The sequence below is a fragment of the Rhipicephalus microplus genome, chromosome 1 (genome assembly GCF_043290135.1).
Source record: "Rhipicephalus microplus isolate Deutch F79 chromosome 1, USDA_Rmic, whole genome shotgun sequence".
NCBI classification, from domain to species: Eukaryota; Metazoa; Arthropoda; class Arachnida; order Ixodida; family Ixodidae; genus Rhipicephalus; species Rhipicephalus microplus.
The window spans coordinates 270,411,248-270,430,827 of NC_134700.1; the positions used below are offsets into that span (position 1 = coordinate 270,411,248).

Consider the following 19,580-nt stretch of genomic DNA (forward strand, 5'->3'; position numbering starts at 1 on the left):
AAATGCACCTTAGAACAAAAAACATTAGTAATTTTGCACATTTAAATATTTTTTTCACATTTGATTTTTCACAACAGCCGAGACGAGCTGAATAACTGCCAGGTGTAGCCATAGCCGGGTAGACGAACCATAGAGAGACGAACTTCGCCGCAAAATGGAAGTGGTGAAAGTACATACGCGCGCGCTGTTTGCGATGAATGCACGTTTTTACGCTTGTAAATTTTCGCCCTTCCCGAGGAGAAGCTCGACGTCAACTATTTTCGCGCTTGCGTCAGGTTCGGTTAGGTGTGCCATAGCTGCAATCAGGGTCTCCGGTCCGCATACTGCAACTGTGCTTCGTCGCATTGCCAAACTGGAGCAGCCGACACCACGGAAAGCTATTCTGCGCAAACTCGTGCACCCTTGCTCGGGAATTCATCTCGACACTGCTATTGTGTTGTGGTTTCCATGTACGAACCGTAGCCTATAATCCCTGCACGTTGTCGCCGTTGATCGATGCGGCAGATAAGCTGCGTCGTTTTGTACAATCCGCCGATTACTTTTGTGCTGTCCTCTGTCGATTTCGTAGAGAACAGGACAACGAGTATGACAATTACTAAATCCCCCATGATCATAAGGCGTTTCTTTAGGGGAAGTAATTAGGACGAGACGGGAACATGAAACGTAAAATTTGTAGCCCAATGCCTACTTCCCTTTCATCTTGCTTTGCCTGTACGTATTTGACCTTCCCCCTACTGTAGCCATCTCTCGTCCATCGATGCAGTGCTCGTAGACGCACGATAGTAAGCATATTCTCTTGCTGTGGAGCTTTGCACATCGCTGGAGGGTTCATATTTTAGTGCAAATAAAAATTGTATCGCCAGTCCTCTGTTATCGTCTCGTCCATGTTCCTTCTGCGCAACTTTCTTTCGGACAAAATTAACGACGGTACTATTTCCTTTTTTCCAATAAGGAAAAGGCAGAATGAAGAAATAGGGCAGGCAGTTTCTTAATGACCCATTTTATGTTGGCATCGCAAATGGCTAAAGAAAAACCAAAAAAGTTGAGTTTTTGCTCCATTACAGTAAAATGACTGCAGTTATTAGGCATTGAAGTAAAAAAAAAAAAGTTAAGCTAACTGTGGAGCAAAATTTTCACCCCAGTGGGTCTAGCCAATTGATGTCGAGTTTTGTTGCATCTGTTGTGGACCAAATGAAGTAGTTTCACTCACTTCAAAAACGATGTTTGCAGGTTCAGAAGAATGAAGCATCACTGAAGTCATAACATAAAGTGTTGGAAAATTATGCACAAATTAAAAAAAAAGAAAGCCAGTTATTTTATTGTTTATTTGCCATCTTCAGAGTTTTTCTTTTTGCTGTGGAGGATTATAAACCACTTGCTTGGCAAGCATCATTGCTGAAATATGATGATTGGCCAGTCATGAGAGGCGAAATTCCGAAAAAGCAGTTTAGGCACTTCAGCTAAATGACCAAATCAGTATTTTTCTAAGAGCAGGACAAAAGTGTTGTAGTCGCATTCAGGATGATGTTCTTTATATTGCTGAAGCAATTTGTTAAACTAAGCAGGTTTCGAAAAATTGAACTGGAAATATTACTGTCTATACTAAAAAGCTGCATTTCGAATACACTAAACAGCACAGCTGCACCATGCTTGATAAAAAACAGCTTTAAAAGTTAGTCTTGCAGTACTGTTGTTATTGTGGTGCATAGCTCTTACAGAACTGCATATTGACTAACTGCGTCCAATAGAAAGAATAAACCTCTTCAGTGAGACTGTGTTGCTCCTGTTGGGTGGTGCCGGCTAGCTTGAGATATCAAAATATGAAAACTAGTGCAGCTGCTTTCTTTTTCATAAATTCATGCCAATGCGACAGTAGTTGGGAGTCATGGTCATGGTTCCTGTAATGTCAGTAACATGTCATTGATGAAGCACTTTATAAGGGAATTCATTACTGCCTTGCAACCAGTCAGCCATGGTTATATTACACAAAAACTATAAGGTAGTTAAGTTTCAGAGTAAATTAATATCTACAACTTGTGAAGATGTTCACAAAGTTTTAAAATTAATAAATTTCATGTAGGGCTCTAAAAAAAGTACAAGTTTGCATTTCTATTACATACTTCAAGGAATGAAACTCTGTGGCTCGGGATTCATAGAAAATGTGAATTACCGCTGTGATAATGTGTAGCCTTTTTAATTTATTGGACGATTGTGTAGGTTGCAAAAGCTACGATGGGCAAAAAATTTTCATTAGAGGTCATGTACTCAAGCTTTTTCAGATGTCTCATGTCCTGGGCACTTCACTCCACCTGATGTCACACGCAGTAAACATTTACTTTATGTTCTTGTGCAGCACCTGGCAGTTACACTGGTGAAGACTGTTGTGAGCTGCATGTCCATGGAGGCGTAGGAGTCGTAAGTGCAGTAATGGGTGCATTATCACATGTCGATGGCGTGAGGCAAGCAGAGCCAGGAGAGTTCACCAAGAGGTAGTAGAAATGAACACCATGCTACCCTTAAAATACGGACGAGACCACACACTTCTCACCCTTATATTAGTCTTTATTTTCAGGGCATTCATGAACGGCAAAATGGACCTAGCAGAAGTTGAAGGCTTGTCCGATTTGCTAAAGGCTGAGACAGAAGCTCAGAGGGTGCAGGCGTTGGCGCAGATGGAAGGAAGCCTTAGCACGCTCTACAGGAAATGGACGAATGACCTCAAAATGGTAATGATGTGATCACGGTGTGAGAACGTGTTCTTTTTAGATTGTTGGGCCCGGAAACGACAGTCAGTGCTTTTTGTCAGGCACTTGAGTTGGTGTGCTGTAGTCCAAACGGCCTTTTACTTTCTTTGTCAGTTAAATTTATTTTGACAGCAATCCTAAGAGTGAACATTATCAAAGTGAAAATCCAAGAAGCACACATAAAAAAAAAGACAGGTCAAGAAAGAGCACATAATTGATTGTCACTGGCTTTAATGCTGAAGCTCACTAGCATAGGTCTCAATGGCCAGTAATCGTAGCTCTTGTTTGGGAAGAGCCACAGCTTCAACTGATCTTGTAACTGGACATTATGAGGTTGTGTCCTCATGTGTGGAAAATTTTAAAACCTGCTATTGTGTTACAAGTGCTATTTCATGTTGAATTCTTCCCAATTTCTCGCTCTACTTTATTTCACCACCTTTCACGCATTTCAGTGCCTTGCAAATGTCGAAGCCTTTATCGACTTCAGCGAGGACCAGGGAATTGAAGAAGCCATACTGGATTCTGGTATTACGCGAAGCCAACTATATGCAAGGGTTCATATCTAAATCAAAAGGTCATTGCAGCTGCAGTACAGGCTGAGAAACTCGCTACAGAGATCCAGATTTACCTGCTTGATGGGCGGCGTGGTGAGAGGCTACGAGACGGTGTAAAGGTTGCGATTGTTGGCCGGACCAACGTTGGAAAGAGCAGCTTGTTCAATGCGTTATGTAAGTGGAGTCAAACTCTTTTATTTGGTCAATTTTTGCTTTCTTTCTCACAGCGTTCAAGCTTATATTATTAAATTGTCACACCCATGAACGTCAGACAGTATTTGCTATATATTCACTAACTAATCTTTAATATGTGTTTCTGTATTAAATAATCTGTTTGTCATTGCACTCCATGTTGTTGCTCCCATTATTTTGAATGCATTTATACATGTTTTTTGCTATGTTGGTCTTGATTTTATTTTACTTTTATGAATTTTATAACAAAAGGTCTTATTGCAGAGTTCACATTAAGGGAACTCTATATGTATATTCTTGCCTATATGTGCCCCCATCCCCCCCCCAACCTTTGCACATTCAAGAGACTGAAACAGTAGGTCATAATTGCGACAGCCATTAAAATGTTCAAACAAGCATTAGGACTATATGGAAAACCATATAATAGGTGTCAATACATCAGTCATGATGTATTGTAGTACACAGTCTGTTAATGAGAATTAAATAGTAATAAATTAGATTGTGTATGCAAACTTCGATAGCACAGCCAAGACTGTGGCCGTTGCACATACATCTGGCACTGGATACACAGATGTAAATAAACAATGCTGCTCGTTGCTCTCGGTAATATATTGCCTGAACACTTAAGAGCATTCTTTATGTTTTACAATGAACAGGCCAGAGAGATGCAGCCATAGTATCGCCCATTGCTGGAACAACCAGAGATGTCGTTGAGAGCACGTTGGACGTTGGTGGCTACCCTGCTGTATTCTCCGACACCGCAGGCCTTCGGCACAGCGACGACCCGATTGAACGTGAAGGAATTCTGCGTGCTCAGCGCTGGTACGAACAGCTAGAATTAGGGGAGTGCAAATATTGGAAATGCCAAATATTTTTCTAATAGTGTTTGTTATTTGATTAGCACTGGAATGTTACCATTCGAACTTCCTGAAGAGAAATGCGGCCAACATCCAATTGGCAATAGCTCCTTCATATATGCTTCACCTTAACGCGCTTTTGTACTGCAGAAAAGCTGCCTTTTAGGCTGTGCTACGGTAGCAAATGTATTGACTCAAGAAAACACTGGTTTCAACATAGAAATGATAGGTGTAGCAAAATTGGGGGATAAATTAATGTTGTTTTGAACCTGAAATTTGGACGGAAAATTCAAAATATTGGATGCCAAAGTTTTTTAGCGAACCAAGTTTCAGATGTTCTTATATATTGACTTCTACGAGGCAGATTTCGAACTCTAGACTTGGAGGGAGCACACCCTTGTTTCCCACATCAGTTGGACTTCCACAGAAGTTGAGTGAAGAGGGTGAGCAAATAGCATCTTTGCCTTTCACACTTATGGCAACGCTTTGGTTGCACTAAAATATTTAACATAAATATTGCTATGTGCCAGTGCATGGAGATGAAGAAGACAAAGCAGATAGACTGGCGTAAGCTAATCTCTGTGGCTGGTGCTGCTCGTTTGACCGGCTGTAAATACATCCGTGACTACTCCTCCGAGTTGGTCTCCTTCTTGTAACATATTTGGTGGAGTTGTGCAATCCCCGTCTTCACCACGGAACTTCGAAGCGGACGCTCCCTCCCGGCTTTCAACATGACTACTCAAGACTCGGCTACATCTACTCCGGTCACCTGCCTTTCTGCTTGGTCTGCCAACCCAGCCCCTGCAACAACTTTCGTGATGCTTCCCACCCTCAAGGACCCTGGCGTGTTTTCGGGCCACGAGGGTTCCGACGTCTACCAGTGGCTACGTCTCTACGAACGCGACTCTACGATTTCACATTTATGCTCGTGAACGTCATCTTTTATCTCGATGGAATCCCTCAGAACAACCATGAGCATGACATTACAAGCTGGGACAGCTTCAAGGTACAGATCCGTGAGCTTTCTGGGAACTCCTTTGGTCGTCATCAAGCTGCGAAGAATGAGTTGTCAACTTGCGCACCAACTTCCACGGAGCCCTATATCAGTTACATTTAGGCTGTCCTCGTACTATGTCGCCAAGGTCATGAAAACATGCTCGAGCCTGACAAAGTTGCGCATATTCTAAACGGTATCACCGACGATGCGTTCAACTTGTTGGTATTCAACAATGTGTCATCTGTTGATGCCATTATTCAAGAATGCCGCCGGTTTCAACAAGCTAAAAACCGGTGCATCTCTCATCAGTTCCAGCGCCTTCCGAACAACGTTGCGACATTCTCGTGTCTCGACACATATCATCTCCCAGACACCTGTGACAACTTGACGCGAATCGTCAGGTGGGAACTTGAAGCGACGGCTTCAGCTAAGGTGGGACCAATGTCCCCTGACCCCTCTCGTCCAATTACGTTGCTCCTCATTCAAGCAGTCGTCCGGCAGGAAATCACCAGCCTGGGAATTTACTCTATTTCACCGCCTCCCCGCACTGACTTCCAGCCCCAATACACGCCTGCACGTCCCTTCCCGACCGGCTCTCCCTCAACGTTCCGTAATCCATCCACATGGTGAAAAAACTGTGACAAGCCGATCTGCTTTTCGTGTCACCGAATCAGGCACATTTCTCGCCTATGGAAAATTGCTGGGGTCCTCCTGCACAAGCTTTCTCTTGTACCTTCCATGCACATCCCACCTATCCTTATGAGACATGCTGTGACCATTTTGCCCAGGAACCTGCTACTAAACACCCCTACTCCCGCTATCCATCTGCCCCAACTCCGCCAGTCTCGTTCTCCACTGCCTCGCCAACCATCTTCCCCCGCCTTCTCACGAGGTCCCCCAACAAAAAACTAAGTGTAGCAGACTCGAGAGATGGCGCTGCATCGCTAGGACTGATTAAAAATCCTGTCTTGACGATACAGACAAAACGGAACCTTATAGACGTACAAGTAGACGGTGTACATGTCACTGCTCTTGTCGACAACGGCACTCAACTTTCCGTGATGACGAGTGATTTTCGCAGCAAGCTCAAGAAAGTTCTCACAGCCGCGACCACTCAGTTTGTCCGTGTTGCAGATGGCAGAATAGCATCTATCGTTGGAATGTGCTCCACTCTAGTAAGCGTTGCGGATCAACGCATAGTTGTTTTCTTCACCGTCCGTGATAAATGCCCTTATGACGTAATCTTAGGCCTAGACTTCCTGTCCGTGCATTCTGCCCTCACAGATTGTTCGACCAGTACGCTCCATCTACACTTGTCCGCAACAGAACCTTTTGCACATCGGCCGAGTCGCCTCTGCAGAACGGGACATGTGCGCCTCCCTCCACAAACACTTCCCTACATAGAGCTCATCTCAATACCACCAGTTCCCGACGGTGACTATGTTCTGACCTCTATCACCGTTGTCCTCATAAACCGCGTCATTACATTACCGCACACAATTCTGTCCATCGCAGCAAATTCTACGTGCCTCCCAGTTGTCAACTTTAGCTTGACACCTCAAGTGGTGCCACAAGGGATCGCTTTGGCGTTGCTCTGCACCTTAGAAGACAACGCGGTAGATGTTTTCACGATGGTTGCTCCTTCTGATCCTCTTGCTCAACATCAATCTGACACTTGCTCTGGCAGCGCTATTACGTCGATGATCGCTTCCAACTTAATGCTGCAGCAGACTGACGAGCTCCACCGGGGTCTGCTGTCCTACATCGCGTTTTTTACCTCAGGAGCCGTTCGTTGAGGAAAGCTACTGGCATGACCCGCTGCATAAACACTTGTAGTGAGCATCCTATTCACAGGCGTCCATATCGGGTGTCGGCGGCCGAGTGTCACATTATCCAAAGTGAGGTCGACAAAATGCTCGCCAAAGACATCATTGAGCCATTCTGCAGTCCTTGGGCTTCTCCTGTAGCGCTAGTCCGCAAGAAAGACGGTGCATGGCGTTTCTGCGATGAATATCGACACCTAAACAAAATTACTAAAAGAGACGTGTACTCTTTGCCACGAATAGATCACTTCTCTTGATTGCCTCTATAGCTCCCACTATTTTTCCTTCATAGACCTACATTCCGGCTACTGACAGATAGAGGTAGATGAGATGGACCTTGAAAAGACGGCATTCATAACCCCCGAAGGCCTATGTCAGTTCAAGGTCATGCCCTTTGGCCTTTGTAACGCTCCAGCCACCTTCGAACGAATGATGGACTCCCTGCTCAGAGGATTCAAATGGTCCACCTGTTTGTGCGACTTAAACGACGTCATCGTCTTGTCAGGAACATTTGAAACTCATACAGAGCGCCTCTTGATCATCTTAGGCATCTTCCGTCATGCTAGGCTGCACCTCAGCTCGTCGAAATGCCACTTTGGACGCCACCAAATCACAGTACTTGGCCATTTAGTAGACGCCAACGGTGTACAACCAGACATGGCAAAAATCAGCGGCGTCAAAAACTTTCCTGTACCACGATTTGCGAAGGATGTACGCAGCTTTATCGCACTATGTTCCTACTTCCGACGCTTTGTGAAAAATTTTGCGGCCATAGCGAGGCCGCTTATGCAGCTCTTCAAGAAAGACGTCCTGTTTTCATGGGGCTCTGAAGAGGCTTCGTTCTCTACTTTCATCGCTCGTCTCACTACTCCTCCGATTCTGGCTCACTTCAACCCTGCTGCCCCTACGTAAATCCGTATAGATGCAAGTGAACATGGCATTGGTGCAGTGCTGGCTCAGGAACAACGCGGCCATAATTGCGTTACTGCATACGCCAGCCACCTCCTATCCGCCCTTGAATGTAACTATTCGATAACAGAGCCTGAGTGCTTGGCTCTCGTATGGGCGGTGACGAAATTTCGACCTTATCTATATGGACACCCGTTTTTGGTAATTACCGACCACCACGGGCTCTGCTGTCTCAACTCTCTGAAAGATCCATCAGACCGCCTTGGTCGCTGGGCTTTGCTCCTGCAAGAGTTTTCTTTTTCGGTCATCTACAAACCTGGCCGCCTGCATCACGATGCCGATTGCCTCTTCCGGTACCCTGTCTACGATCCTGAGGACACTGACGTGCCAACTGAGCACTCTATCTTTTCAGTGTCTGACTTCCTTAACATTGGAGAAGAACAGAAGCACGATCCAGTGCTGCTTGACATCATCAGCTATACGCAATCCTCCCCTAATGATGCTTCCGTCCGCTACTTTGTCATTCAAAAGGGTGTGCTGTACCGCTGCAATTTCCGACCCGACGGTCCTGACCTTCTCATTGTTGTGCCTAAGCATTTGCGGCGCTGTGTTTTCACCGAACTTCACGACGCTCCCATGGCTGGACACTTTGGCATATCCCGCACGTACGAGCGCGTCCGGCGCCGTTTCTTCTGGCCAGGCCTTGCTCGCTCGGTACGCCGCCAGGTCGCCACATGTGTGTAGTGACCTATGCCAATGTCGTAAAACACTGTCCCTGCTACCCTCTGGCCATCTTAAATCAATCGACATACCCGCGGAACCATTTTACCGTGTTGGGTTAGACTTGCTTGGTCCTTTTTCTACATCAACATTGGGAAACAAATGAATAGCCGTGATTACAGACTACGCTAGCTCTACCGACCAGCTGTGCAGTCGACGTTGCTGAATTCTTGTTACGGGATGTTATATTGATTCACGGTGCTCCGAGACTCCTCACAGACCTTGGCCGTACATTTCTATCCCAAGTCATCGCCGACATTCTGCGTTCTTGTTCCATGCAACACACACTGACAACCGCTTACCACCCTCAAACAAGCGGCCTCACGGAACAATTTAACTGTACTCTTACAAATATGTTCGCTATGTATGTGTCGCTCGACCACCGAGACTGGGACCTTGCCCTACCCTACGCAACTTTCGCGTATAATTCATCCCGTCACGACACAGCGGGCTTTTCGCCGTTCTACTTATTGTACCGAAGAGAGCCGACTTTACCACCGGACACAGTTATCTCAGCTCATACCTCGTCCACCAGCGAGTATGCCACCGATGCGATTGCGCGAGCCGATCCTGCCCCTCAGCTCGCCCGCGCTCGGCTGGTGGCGTCGCAAACCAACCAATTTCGTCGGTAGATGCGGAACATAGAGACGTACATTTCGCTCCCAGTACCATCGTTTTGCTACGGTCCCCTCATCATCGGCTGGGCCTATAAGAAAAACTTTTGTCTCATTACACAGCACCTTACCGTGTATTGCGTCAAGCAACACCTGTCACCTATGAGATCAGCCCCATTTATCCATCATCATCTGCTATGTGGTCCAGTGATATTGTACACGTCTCGCAAATCAAGCCCCACAAGAATGCTTCATATAACGATTTTTAAAGCATCGGGATGGTGCCTTCGCCGTCGTGGGTCATGCTACGTGCCAGTGTACGAAGATAAAGAAGACAAAGCAGATAGACTGGCGCGAGCTAATCTCTGTGGGTGGCGCTGCTTGCTTAACTGGCTGTAAATACATCTGTGACTACTTTTCCGGGTCGGTCTCCTTCTCGTAACAATATAATTCAGCCTTCGTATTGCCTCATTTTTGATAATACTACTATGAAACACCACCCAGCCAGCACTTCATCACCTTGGCCAAAAGAAATACTTTCATGTTGCTAAGATAATGCTTTGGAATCCTCTCCAACATTTTTTTTTGTAATATCACTTTAAAGTATTAAAAAGTATTTCTTCAATATTCTGGAAATATTAGAAAAATATTCTATTCAATTCACACTCACACCTCAATGTCTGAATTAGCTTCGCACCCAAAATTTTGCTCTTTACACAGATCTAGTTAGCACAACCTTGATGTTGTGGCTTAGAGCTTTATAGCAATTTGTGAAAATAGTTGTGCATAAGGTTAATATGCTCATTGGATTGTCTACATGGTTTATTGTCAGGACAAAACATACACAGATCAATGCTAAGAGCATAAAATTAGCAAGTAAACATAGTTAAAAATAAAGCGTGTTGATTGCCATTACTATGCCAAACATACAAGTCAGATCATTCAATCTAAGAAAAGCATGGAGATGCAGAAAAGATAAAATGGTTCTCTTTTTCTTGGCTTCAATACATGTTTAACCATACTGGCTGCTTTATCATGCATCTTCAAAGGAACGTTGCATTTAAAGTTTAAAAAGGTGTTGTGCGTAAAAATGGAGCTCCTCAAAAAATATTGACTACGGTGAGCTGCTTTACACAGTGTTGATCTAAACTTAGGATGTAGTGTAGTAACAAAGATACTTGGAACAAATAGTATCCCTTCTTCTATCTGAATTCTGCATGTGGTACTGATGAATATGTTGTACAACATTGATTACAGGGCAGCTAATGCAGACTTGGCACTCATAGTAGTGGATGCAGGAGAAATGCTCCGATCCAATCTCACAGCAGATTTTGTTGACAATCACCTGAAGGAACTAGGAATAGAGTCATGTGCTCAACACCGCCTCATCATCTTCAACAAGCTAGATCTTTTGTCTAAGGATGAGAAGACCATTGTTGAGGAGCGTGCAAGGTGCATGCACATCGACAGTTGCTTCACCTCGTGCACCAAACAGCAAGGCATCGGTGATCTGGTGAAGATCCTTGGCGCACATCTTGAAAACCTGTGAGCTTGTGTATTTTTTCTTATTGTAATCATGGGCTTGTATGCAGCATGAAAATGTAGTACTAATCTCAAGTGCTATTTAAGTTTGTAAACGCCATTGTCAAATGCACAATGCATGTCGCAACCAGAACTCGGAAAAGGAACACACGATGGTGCTTCTTACTACCATTCATTAGAGCATTATTTTTTACATATATAAACGGTTTTCTGCAGTGGCGAACGGGCTCTGCGACGTTTGAACATGTGATCAATGGCTTTCTCTTTTCCACTTCGTCATGATCGCTGATGGCCAGCTGATTTGCTGCCGCAGATCCCAGGTTAAAAGACAGCAAAGTGGCTGCGACGTATAGTCCGCGCCAATAGTTTTTTTTTCTCTCTTAGGCACTGCGCCGTGTATCCTTATGGCTGACAGAAATCAGGTGCATTTTTCCTTCTTCAAGAATTGCTACCACCACTGTTTCTGACCATAGGCTGCAGGGCAACGCCCGCCACACGCCACATCGAGGCCGCGCCACGAAAAAGAAGGCCGTGACACTTTGGTGTTGTGGCGCCATCTAGTTTTGCATAGACAACTAGCTGTAGAAAATGGTCTATACAGCGAATAAGCCACATAATTGTGTATGTCAAAAGCAGATAAAGGCTTCTCAACAACTTGGAAATGCCAATTGCAAGAATTGCTACTCTTAATTGGATTACATGATAGACAGCAACTAACACATCTAGCACATGACCTGTGGCAGATTTTTTTAGTATATACACAAAAAAAAATGCTGTAATAAATTGCTGTCAGCGCCTCCGCCGCCATTTTTTAATTTTTTTGTCAGTGCCATAGTGTGTTTCATATCTCTGTCCTTATCATTTCGTGTGCTGTGCCTTTCGTAATGCTCCACCCACAGGCCCTGGTTTGCACAATTTTTATATGTCGGCAACTACACTGCCATGCTGCACGTATCAACTTTTTCTTAAGTTTTACAGTTGCTTCTCTATAGTGCAGCATCCTCTATGTATGACTTCTCTGTTGGTCATTAGTGAGATGAAGTTTTTTAAATACAAAAACAAAGAAGAAAACCCTATGGTTGCTATTCAAAGTGTCAGTCAACAGGCTCCGACTTTTTTTTTACACCCCCCAAAGAAGCTTGGCAATTCGTAGAGCAGACCACGGCGATCACGTTTCCCGAATACTACAGCATGAAAGCTTGGCAATCAATGTTTTGAGCATGTGAATTTAGCAAACTCCTCATGCAAAATTCAATGGCAAGCAGCCAGGTAACAAATCCAAGGGACTCTAGACAATGAGCTCTTTTCAGTTTTTAATAGCCACCTTGTGCTTTTTTAAAACGATTTTAACCTACTCCGAGTTTAATTAGGCTCATCAGTTGTTTTCGTTATGAAAGTAGAGAAACTAAACTTTGAGAGGCAATAAAAACTAAATATATATAACTTCTGAAAAAAAAAAAACTTGCATTTTTAGGCTTTCATCTCCCCTTAAACAGCCTTTCTCTTTCACTCTGTGCCCTGTGTTGCAGATGTGGTAGGCCAGCAGACTCGAGCCCTGTTCTGACCCAGGAAAGGCACAGAAGACATCTGGAACAGTGCCTGAAACACCTGAAGCTCTTCGGCACAGACGTGCGGCACGATTCTGTCATAGGCGCTGAGCACTTGAGGATTGCGCTTACTCACCTGGGCAAAATAACGGGCCGCGTCTTCACGGAGGAAATACTTGATGTTATATTCAGAGATTTCTGCATAGGAAAGTAAGTTTCTGCGACAGTGTGTGCCTTTGCTGTGGTGAACAGGAGCACATTAAATGGAATATTTGTGATGGCAGCATACTCTATATACCTGTAAATTTGTGGTACTTGGAGGCGTCGCCCACTGAGTCAAAGTTGCATATAATATTTTTCTTCATAATGCGAGTGGTCACAATGTATGATGGATAAAAAGACATTTATCGCATCTTCCGCACACCCAGCTGTCCAGCTGAATTACATACACAAATTCAGCTTGCCAATCAGCCATGTTAAACTGAGGATTTTTATAATAATAATAATAATATCGGGGGTTTAATGTCCCAAACCCATGATATGATTATGAAAATGCGGTACTAGAGCGCTCCAGAAATTTCGACCACCAGGGGGTTTTTCATTGTGCATCTAAGTTCACAAGCCTGAAACATTTTCGCCTCCATCATAAAGGTCGCCGCTTGGGGGCCACGGAGTGAGGACGCACGTCGTACCGGCTCCGCAGTTTTTCTATGATTATCGGCAGAATATCGAAGTTCCTAGCTCCATTTTTCACACCAGTGGACGACGGAAGTTCTCGAGATCTTCTGGACACCACGTTTTGACAGGTGGGCTGCATTTTTTTGGTGCAACATCCGTGTTTTCTGGGTCGCCACGTCAACGCGGCAGCTAAGCTCAGCGAACGCGAACTAGACGCTAGTGTCTCCACCGCCGCGGCGGTGTGGAGAGCTCGGCCGAACGCGCCGTTGGAGCTGTTTGGAGCTCCTTGTTCCTCTTCGAAGGCCCGATTTAGGCCTAAATGGAGGTTGTAACTGTGGATGGAGAAAACTTATCACCAGAAGAGTTTGAAAAAGGGTCAGGCTGGTGCGAAGTGCGAAAAGGCGCCAAGACGCAGGTCGACTGGGAGCCCGGCTCAGCGGGAAATGCACAGTGAGAGGCGGCCTTCGCAGAAAAGCCGCCAGGAAACAATTGAAAGAATGAGCGAAATGCTCGACATATCATCAAGGCGAGTCGACTGCCTAATCTGCCAACGGAAGACTATAAGATCATGGTGCGTCTGCGTGGTGCACTTAACGTCTCAGAATACAGGATGGATCGCATATATTGCTGCCTGCGCAACGCTGCGGGGTTCGGCAGGGAGGCGGCTGTGGAAGACAGTATGTGCATCAACAACACGCAGAACATACTCGTCATCAGTACACCATCCGAGGATCGAGCCCGGCAGTATGGAGCTATTACCAAACTATGAATAGGTCAGCAGGAATTTGAGACCTGTGCGTACAGGGCAGCCCTGGAGAACACTTAAAAGGTACTTATACGAGGGGTGTCCAAGGAAGAGAGCCCAGAAGATATCTCCAGCAACTTGGTCACTCCACGTAACCCAGGAGTCCTTCATGCAAAAAGAATGGGAAACACGGACTATATTATTGTGCTGTTTGAGGGGTTTCGCGTTCCGAGATATGTGAGGTATGGAGCAATGCTCGTGAAGTGCACGCTATACAGAAAACACTTCGATGTTTGCTACGGTTGTGGGAGACTTGGACATAGAGCAGATGTGTGTCCCTACCCCAACGACAAGGTGTGCAGGGGACGTGGAAGCGGTAATCCAGCGCAAGATCCCGTTGTGAAGTTAAATGCAAGTTATGTGGCAAAGATCACCCCACTGGAGACAAGACATGTAGGGCAAGATACAAGATACCGTACCTGGTTAGGAGGCGTCGCTGGGAACGGACGAGGTGAGACGAGGAGGAAGCACGGGCGGCATGCGCTGAAGCCTCCTACCAGTACAAGGAAGTTGGCGTATGCCATGACGAGGACCACAACACAACAACCAGCCAGCAGTCGGACAAGGACACTAACAGGCAAAACAGTGCGAACGGCCACGCACGAGACCACTCCGCATCCTCCTCAAAGCTTACTGGGAAAAAGAGTCTAAGACAGTCCAGGTCCCGCTCCAAACCGAGATCAAGATCAAGGCCAAGGTCCCACTCAAGAGCCACACGAGGGAGCGGCAAGTGAGCTTGCAAGTGAGCTTTGCAAGTGTGGTCTCCGGCACTGCTTCTCCAAGTAATGTTATAGAATCCGTCTTAGAAAAGAAAATGATGCAGATTAAAAAAATGTTAGAACAGATCACTAGAGAGAACCTAACGCTTAAAGAAGAGATTAAGCAACTGAAAGAGGAAAATGCAAAGCTTCAGGAGGTGCGCAACGCGGGGTGCGACGCCTAACACTCCCTCTGTTAGCAAAATACCAACGCTTAATCGAGCCCCAACATCTGTTGCCTCGCAAACGAGTGGGGAGTCACCGCCACTAAAAAGGAGGGCGCAGGAAGAGGCAGAAAAATCCGGTAATTTTTCGATTAGTGAGGTTAAGGGATTGTTCAAAGAAACGTTTGATGAAATACAAAACCAAATTACTTGCATGCACGTCGAAATAAAGCAGAGATTTGATGGACTCGAGCACAGGGTATTAGTGATAGAGAGCACGCCGAAGGACATTAGGTCGTCTGGTGCGGGGCCGGTTAAATTAAAACCGTATAGCAGAACAGCCACAGTAGAAACTAGCAAGACCACCGGGGAGGATCCCATAAATAAGCTTGGCACCACGTAACCAGTACATTATTTGGCAGTGGAATTGCCGCGGGTACCGTAGAAAACGAGGTAACCTGCAGCAATTCGTGATAAGCAGGGAGGCGCCAGATGTCATCGCCCTGCAGGAGACCGGGGGGACGGCAAAGTTATTGGGGTACAAGTCGTATAGTACTTCTGGTGAGAAGGCGACTGTCACAACTCTGGTGCATAGAAACCTCACAGCTGTAGAGCATGATACTGGGGTGCACAGCATAGACCACGTCCTTATAGAAATAATACCCTCCCGTAAGAAAGAGGGAAGCCTCTTCGTGCTTAACATTTATAGCCCACCGCGACAGAAGCTCAAGTTTGGTCCACTTTTCCACAAAGCCTTGAGCATAGCAGAGAGACAGGCTCTCATCATAGTCGGCGACTTCAACGTACCGCACGCTGCTTGGGGATACACTGTTGAGAATATAAAGGGATGCAACTTATGGGCAGACGCTCAACATGAGGGCCTTGCGCTGATAATGAATCCTGAGGAGCCCACAAGAATAGGCAACAGCGTTAGTAATGACACAACACCGGACCTAACTTTTACGAAGAACGTAGCAGACTCGCGATGGGTAAACACGCAGCAGAATTTTGGCAGTGATCATTATATTGTAGTTACAACGGTGCATGCAGGCCCTCAAAAAAAGCAAGGCAGAAAACTGGCACTTGTACAATGGGACTATTTCCGCAATATTCGAGGAGAAGATTCGAATGATACCATAGTAGATATAGAAAAATGGGTAGAGAAGCTCCAACAGAGTGTCAAGAAAGCCACTAAAATTGTTCCCGAAGAAGCGGGAATGACGGAGATGGATAGCAAACTGTTGCATCTGTGGGAGGCAAGGACTAGCATCCAAAAGCGCTGGAAAAGACAAAAATACAATCGTAATTTAAGAAAGAAAGTAGCTGCATTAGACAAGGAGATAGAGCTACATGCGAATCGGCTCACCCAACAACAGTGGGAAGCCACGTGTAACTTGATGAACAGAGAAATGAAGATGTCAAAGACTTGGGACATTCTCCGAAGTCTCCTAGACACGCAAAGTACAAAGACTGCACAGAGGCATAAGCTGCAACACGTAATACATAACTATGCAGGAACAGAGAAGGAGCTCTTCCACGAGCTACGAAAAAAAGTATTTCGCAGACGCAACAAAAGAACCACTTTCCGGTTACAAAGGGCAGGACAACCTTATACTCGATGCTTATATAGCGGAGGCTGAGGTTATATTCGAGCTCGCTCGACTAAATCCGAGGTCTGCTCCGAGACCTGATAAAATAACTAATAAGACGCTCAGGAACTTGGACGACAAATCCATTAAGGCGCTTACTGAGTACATGAATAAGTGTTGGAAGAGTGGGACTATCCCACGTCATTGGAAGACTGCTCAGGTCATCATGATTCTGAAGCAGGGAAAGAAAGCCCAGCTGGATAACCTTAGACCGATTTCACTAACTTCATGTATAGGTAAACTCATGGAGCACGTAATCCTTACGCGTCTCACCATCTACATGGAGGAGAACGGACTCTTCCCACATACCATGATCGGTTTCAGACCTAAACTATCAACGCAGGACATCATGTTACAGATTAAGCATCAAATACTCGACGTGGGGACCAGATTTTTAGACTCTAAGGCTATCCTCGGCCTTGATCTCACTAAGGCCTTCGGTACCATCACACACAGAGCCATATTAGAGAATATTCAGGGACTGGGGATAGGACAGCGCACCTACGCATATGTGAGAGACTTCCTATTCAACCGCACTGCAAGAATCGCGGTCGGAGAGGCAAGGTCTGAAGAGATTGAATTGGGCAATAGGGCGACGCCACAGGGTTCGGTGCTGTCTCCCTTGTTATTTAATGTGGCGATGATTGGCCTACCCACAAAACTTGACCAGATTGAGGGCCTCAGACATAGCATATACGCAGACGACATCACCCTCTGGGTGACGGGTGGGAGTGACGGCGACATTGAAAACATACAACAAGAAGCTGTTGACACTGTAGAGAGATATGTAGAAGGTAAGGGGCTGAAATGTTCTCCCGAAAAGTCTGAATTGCTCATTTATAGGCCCACATGTAGGGGACGCAAAAGCATACAGGAAAGGCCAGACATCACGATTTTTGCAGGGGGAAGTAAAATACCCATGGTAGCGAACCTGCGAGTTCTCGGCCTCCGTATATCTGAGAATGGGCACAATTGAGAAACTATTAGGCTATTAGAGAACAGCGTCTACCAAACAAGCAGGCTGATCAAACGAATAGCCAACAAAAACTATGGCATGAAGGAACACAACTTAGTTCGTTTAGTCCAGGCTTTTGTAGTCAGCCGCATCGTGTACGTTGCCCTATATCTTAAACTACATGCAGCCGAACAGAGCAAAATAGATTGCATAATTAGGAAAGCCTATAAACAAGCAATAGATCTACCGTTAAATACGTCGAACGTCAAGTTCTTGGCTCTAGGGCTACATAACACGCTCGCAGAGCTAATAGAGGCCCACACGATAGCACAGTATGATCGGTTAAGCCAGAGCCCTATGGGCAGGCATATTTTGGACACAATTGGCGTCACGTACAATGTGCAACATGGGGTAAAAAAGGGCATTCCGTGGGAGGCAAGAGGGCATATCGTGGTGCCTCCATTACCTAGAAATATGCATCCTGAGCATCACCGCGCTAGAAGGATAGAAAGGGCGAAAAGCCTACATAAAAAGTTTGGCAACGCCTGGGACGTGGTCTATGTAGATGCAGCAGAATACGAGAATGGTTGAAGCATGGTAATCGCAGCAACAAATATTCAAAGGGATTCCAATGTCAGCGGCAGTGTACGTACAGATAGGGCAGAAGTGGCGGAGGAGGCGGCTATAGCACTAGCAATAGCCTCCACAAAAGCCAGTCGTGATCAGCGACTCCAAAACCGCTGTTAAAAATTATACCAAGGGATTGATTGATTTGTGGGGTTTAACGTCCCAAAACCACCATATGATTATGAGAGATGCCGTAGTGGAGGGCTCCGGAAATTTTGACCACCTGGGGTTCTTTAACGTGCACCCAAATCTGAGCACACGGGCCTACAACATTTCCGCCTCCATCGGAAATGCAGCCGCCGCAGCCGGGATTCGAACCCGCGCCCTGCGGGTCAGCAGCCGAGTACCTTAGCCACTAGACCACCGCGGCGGGGCAATTATACCAAGGGAAGGATCTCACCGGAAGCGCTAAGAATTCTGGCAAACTTTTGCGATGAGCGGGTAGTTCATATTGTATGGGCACCTGCTCACTCCTCCCTCTCCTCGGAAATGAAATCGCGCACGACCTGGCTCGAGAACTGGCCGGCCGAACAGGCGCAGTGCGAAGTCCGGGGGCGGAAAGGGACCGCATGATTAGTTATGAAGAGATCACAAAACACTACAGGCTAGGAAGGGTCCGATTGCCCCCGGCACATACCTCGCTCAACAAGCAGCAGGCGACGGCATGGCGCCTCTTACAAACCAACAGGTTCCCGAACCCTGTAACTTTTCACTACATCTACCCAGAGATATACTCAAATTTGTGTAAGTTCTGCAATCAAAGGGCGGATCTTAATCATATAGTGTGGGCTTGCCCCTCAGTGACAGGGCAATATAAAAAATACAGCAATGGAGAGCAGTGGGAGACCGCACTGCTAAGAGCAGACCCAGAAGTGCAACTCGACGTCCTTCGGCAAGCCGAGGATGCCGCCAGAGCTCAAGGACTCATGGCTGCCACCTAGGGGAAGGAGACAATTCTTCCACATCTTGCCGCTTTTTTTTCTTTAATAAAGTTATTTCCTCCTCCTTCATCACAATTGCATCAACTGAGGATTTTCAGTTCCCACTTCGAGATATCAAGTCAGTAATGTCCTTCACTGGTGGAAATTCATGTCTATGTTGTTCACAAGTGAAATGTCATGAATGGATGCACAGTCAAACAAATGTATGAAGGTACACAGGAGAAGAAAACACACAATAAACGTAAGAACTAAACAAAACGAGCATTTATTTCAATCTTGTCTAGTTTTTGTCAGACAATATGAAAAGAACTCATGCAAAATAATGCCAAGGAAATTATACATTCCTTGGCATTATTATCAGTTAGTCCTTTTTAATATTGTGTATAAAAAATAAAAGAAATGAGCATTTAAAATTCTCTCTCTTTCCTTAGTTTGTGTATTTTG

General features: G+C 45.6%; 1 protein-coding gene across 1 annotated transcript; it reads left to right on the forward strand.

Annotated features, from left to right (window-relative positions):
- Positions 1 to 134: 134 nt before the first annotated feature.
- LOC142817480 (5-taurinomethyluridine-[tRNA] synthase subunit GTPB3, mitochondrial-like) lies at positions 135 to 12,842 on the forward strand. Its single transcript, XM_075894494.1, has 8 exons — positions 135 to 449; positions 2,354 to 2,489; positions 2,573 to 2,726; positions 3,197 to 3,269; positions 3,329 to 3,472; positions 4,147 to 4,312; positions 10,728 to 11,015; positions 12,542 to 12,842. The coding sequence occupies exons 1-8, from the start codon at positions 155 to 157 to the stop codon at positions 12,771 to 12,773; spliced, it is 1,488 nt and encodes a 495-aa protein (XP_075750609.1). The 5' UTR covers positions 135 to 154; the 3' UTR covers positions 12,774 to 12,842.
- The last annotated feature ends 6,738 nt before the right edge of the window (positions 12,843 to 19,580 follow it).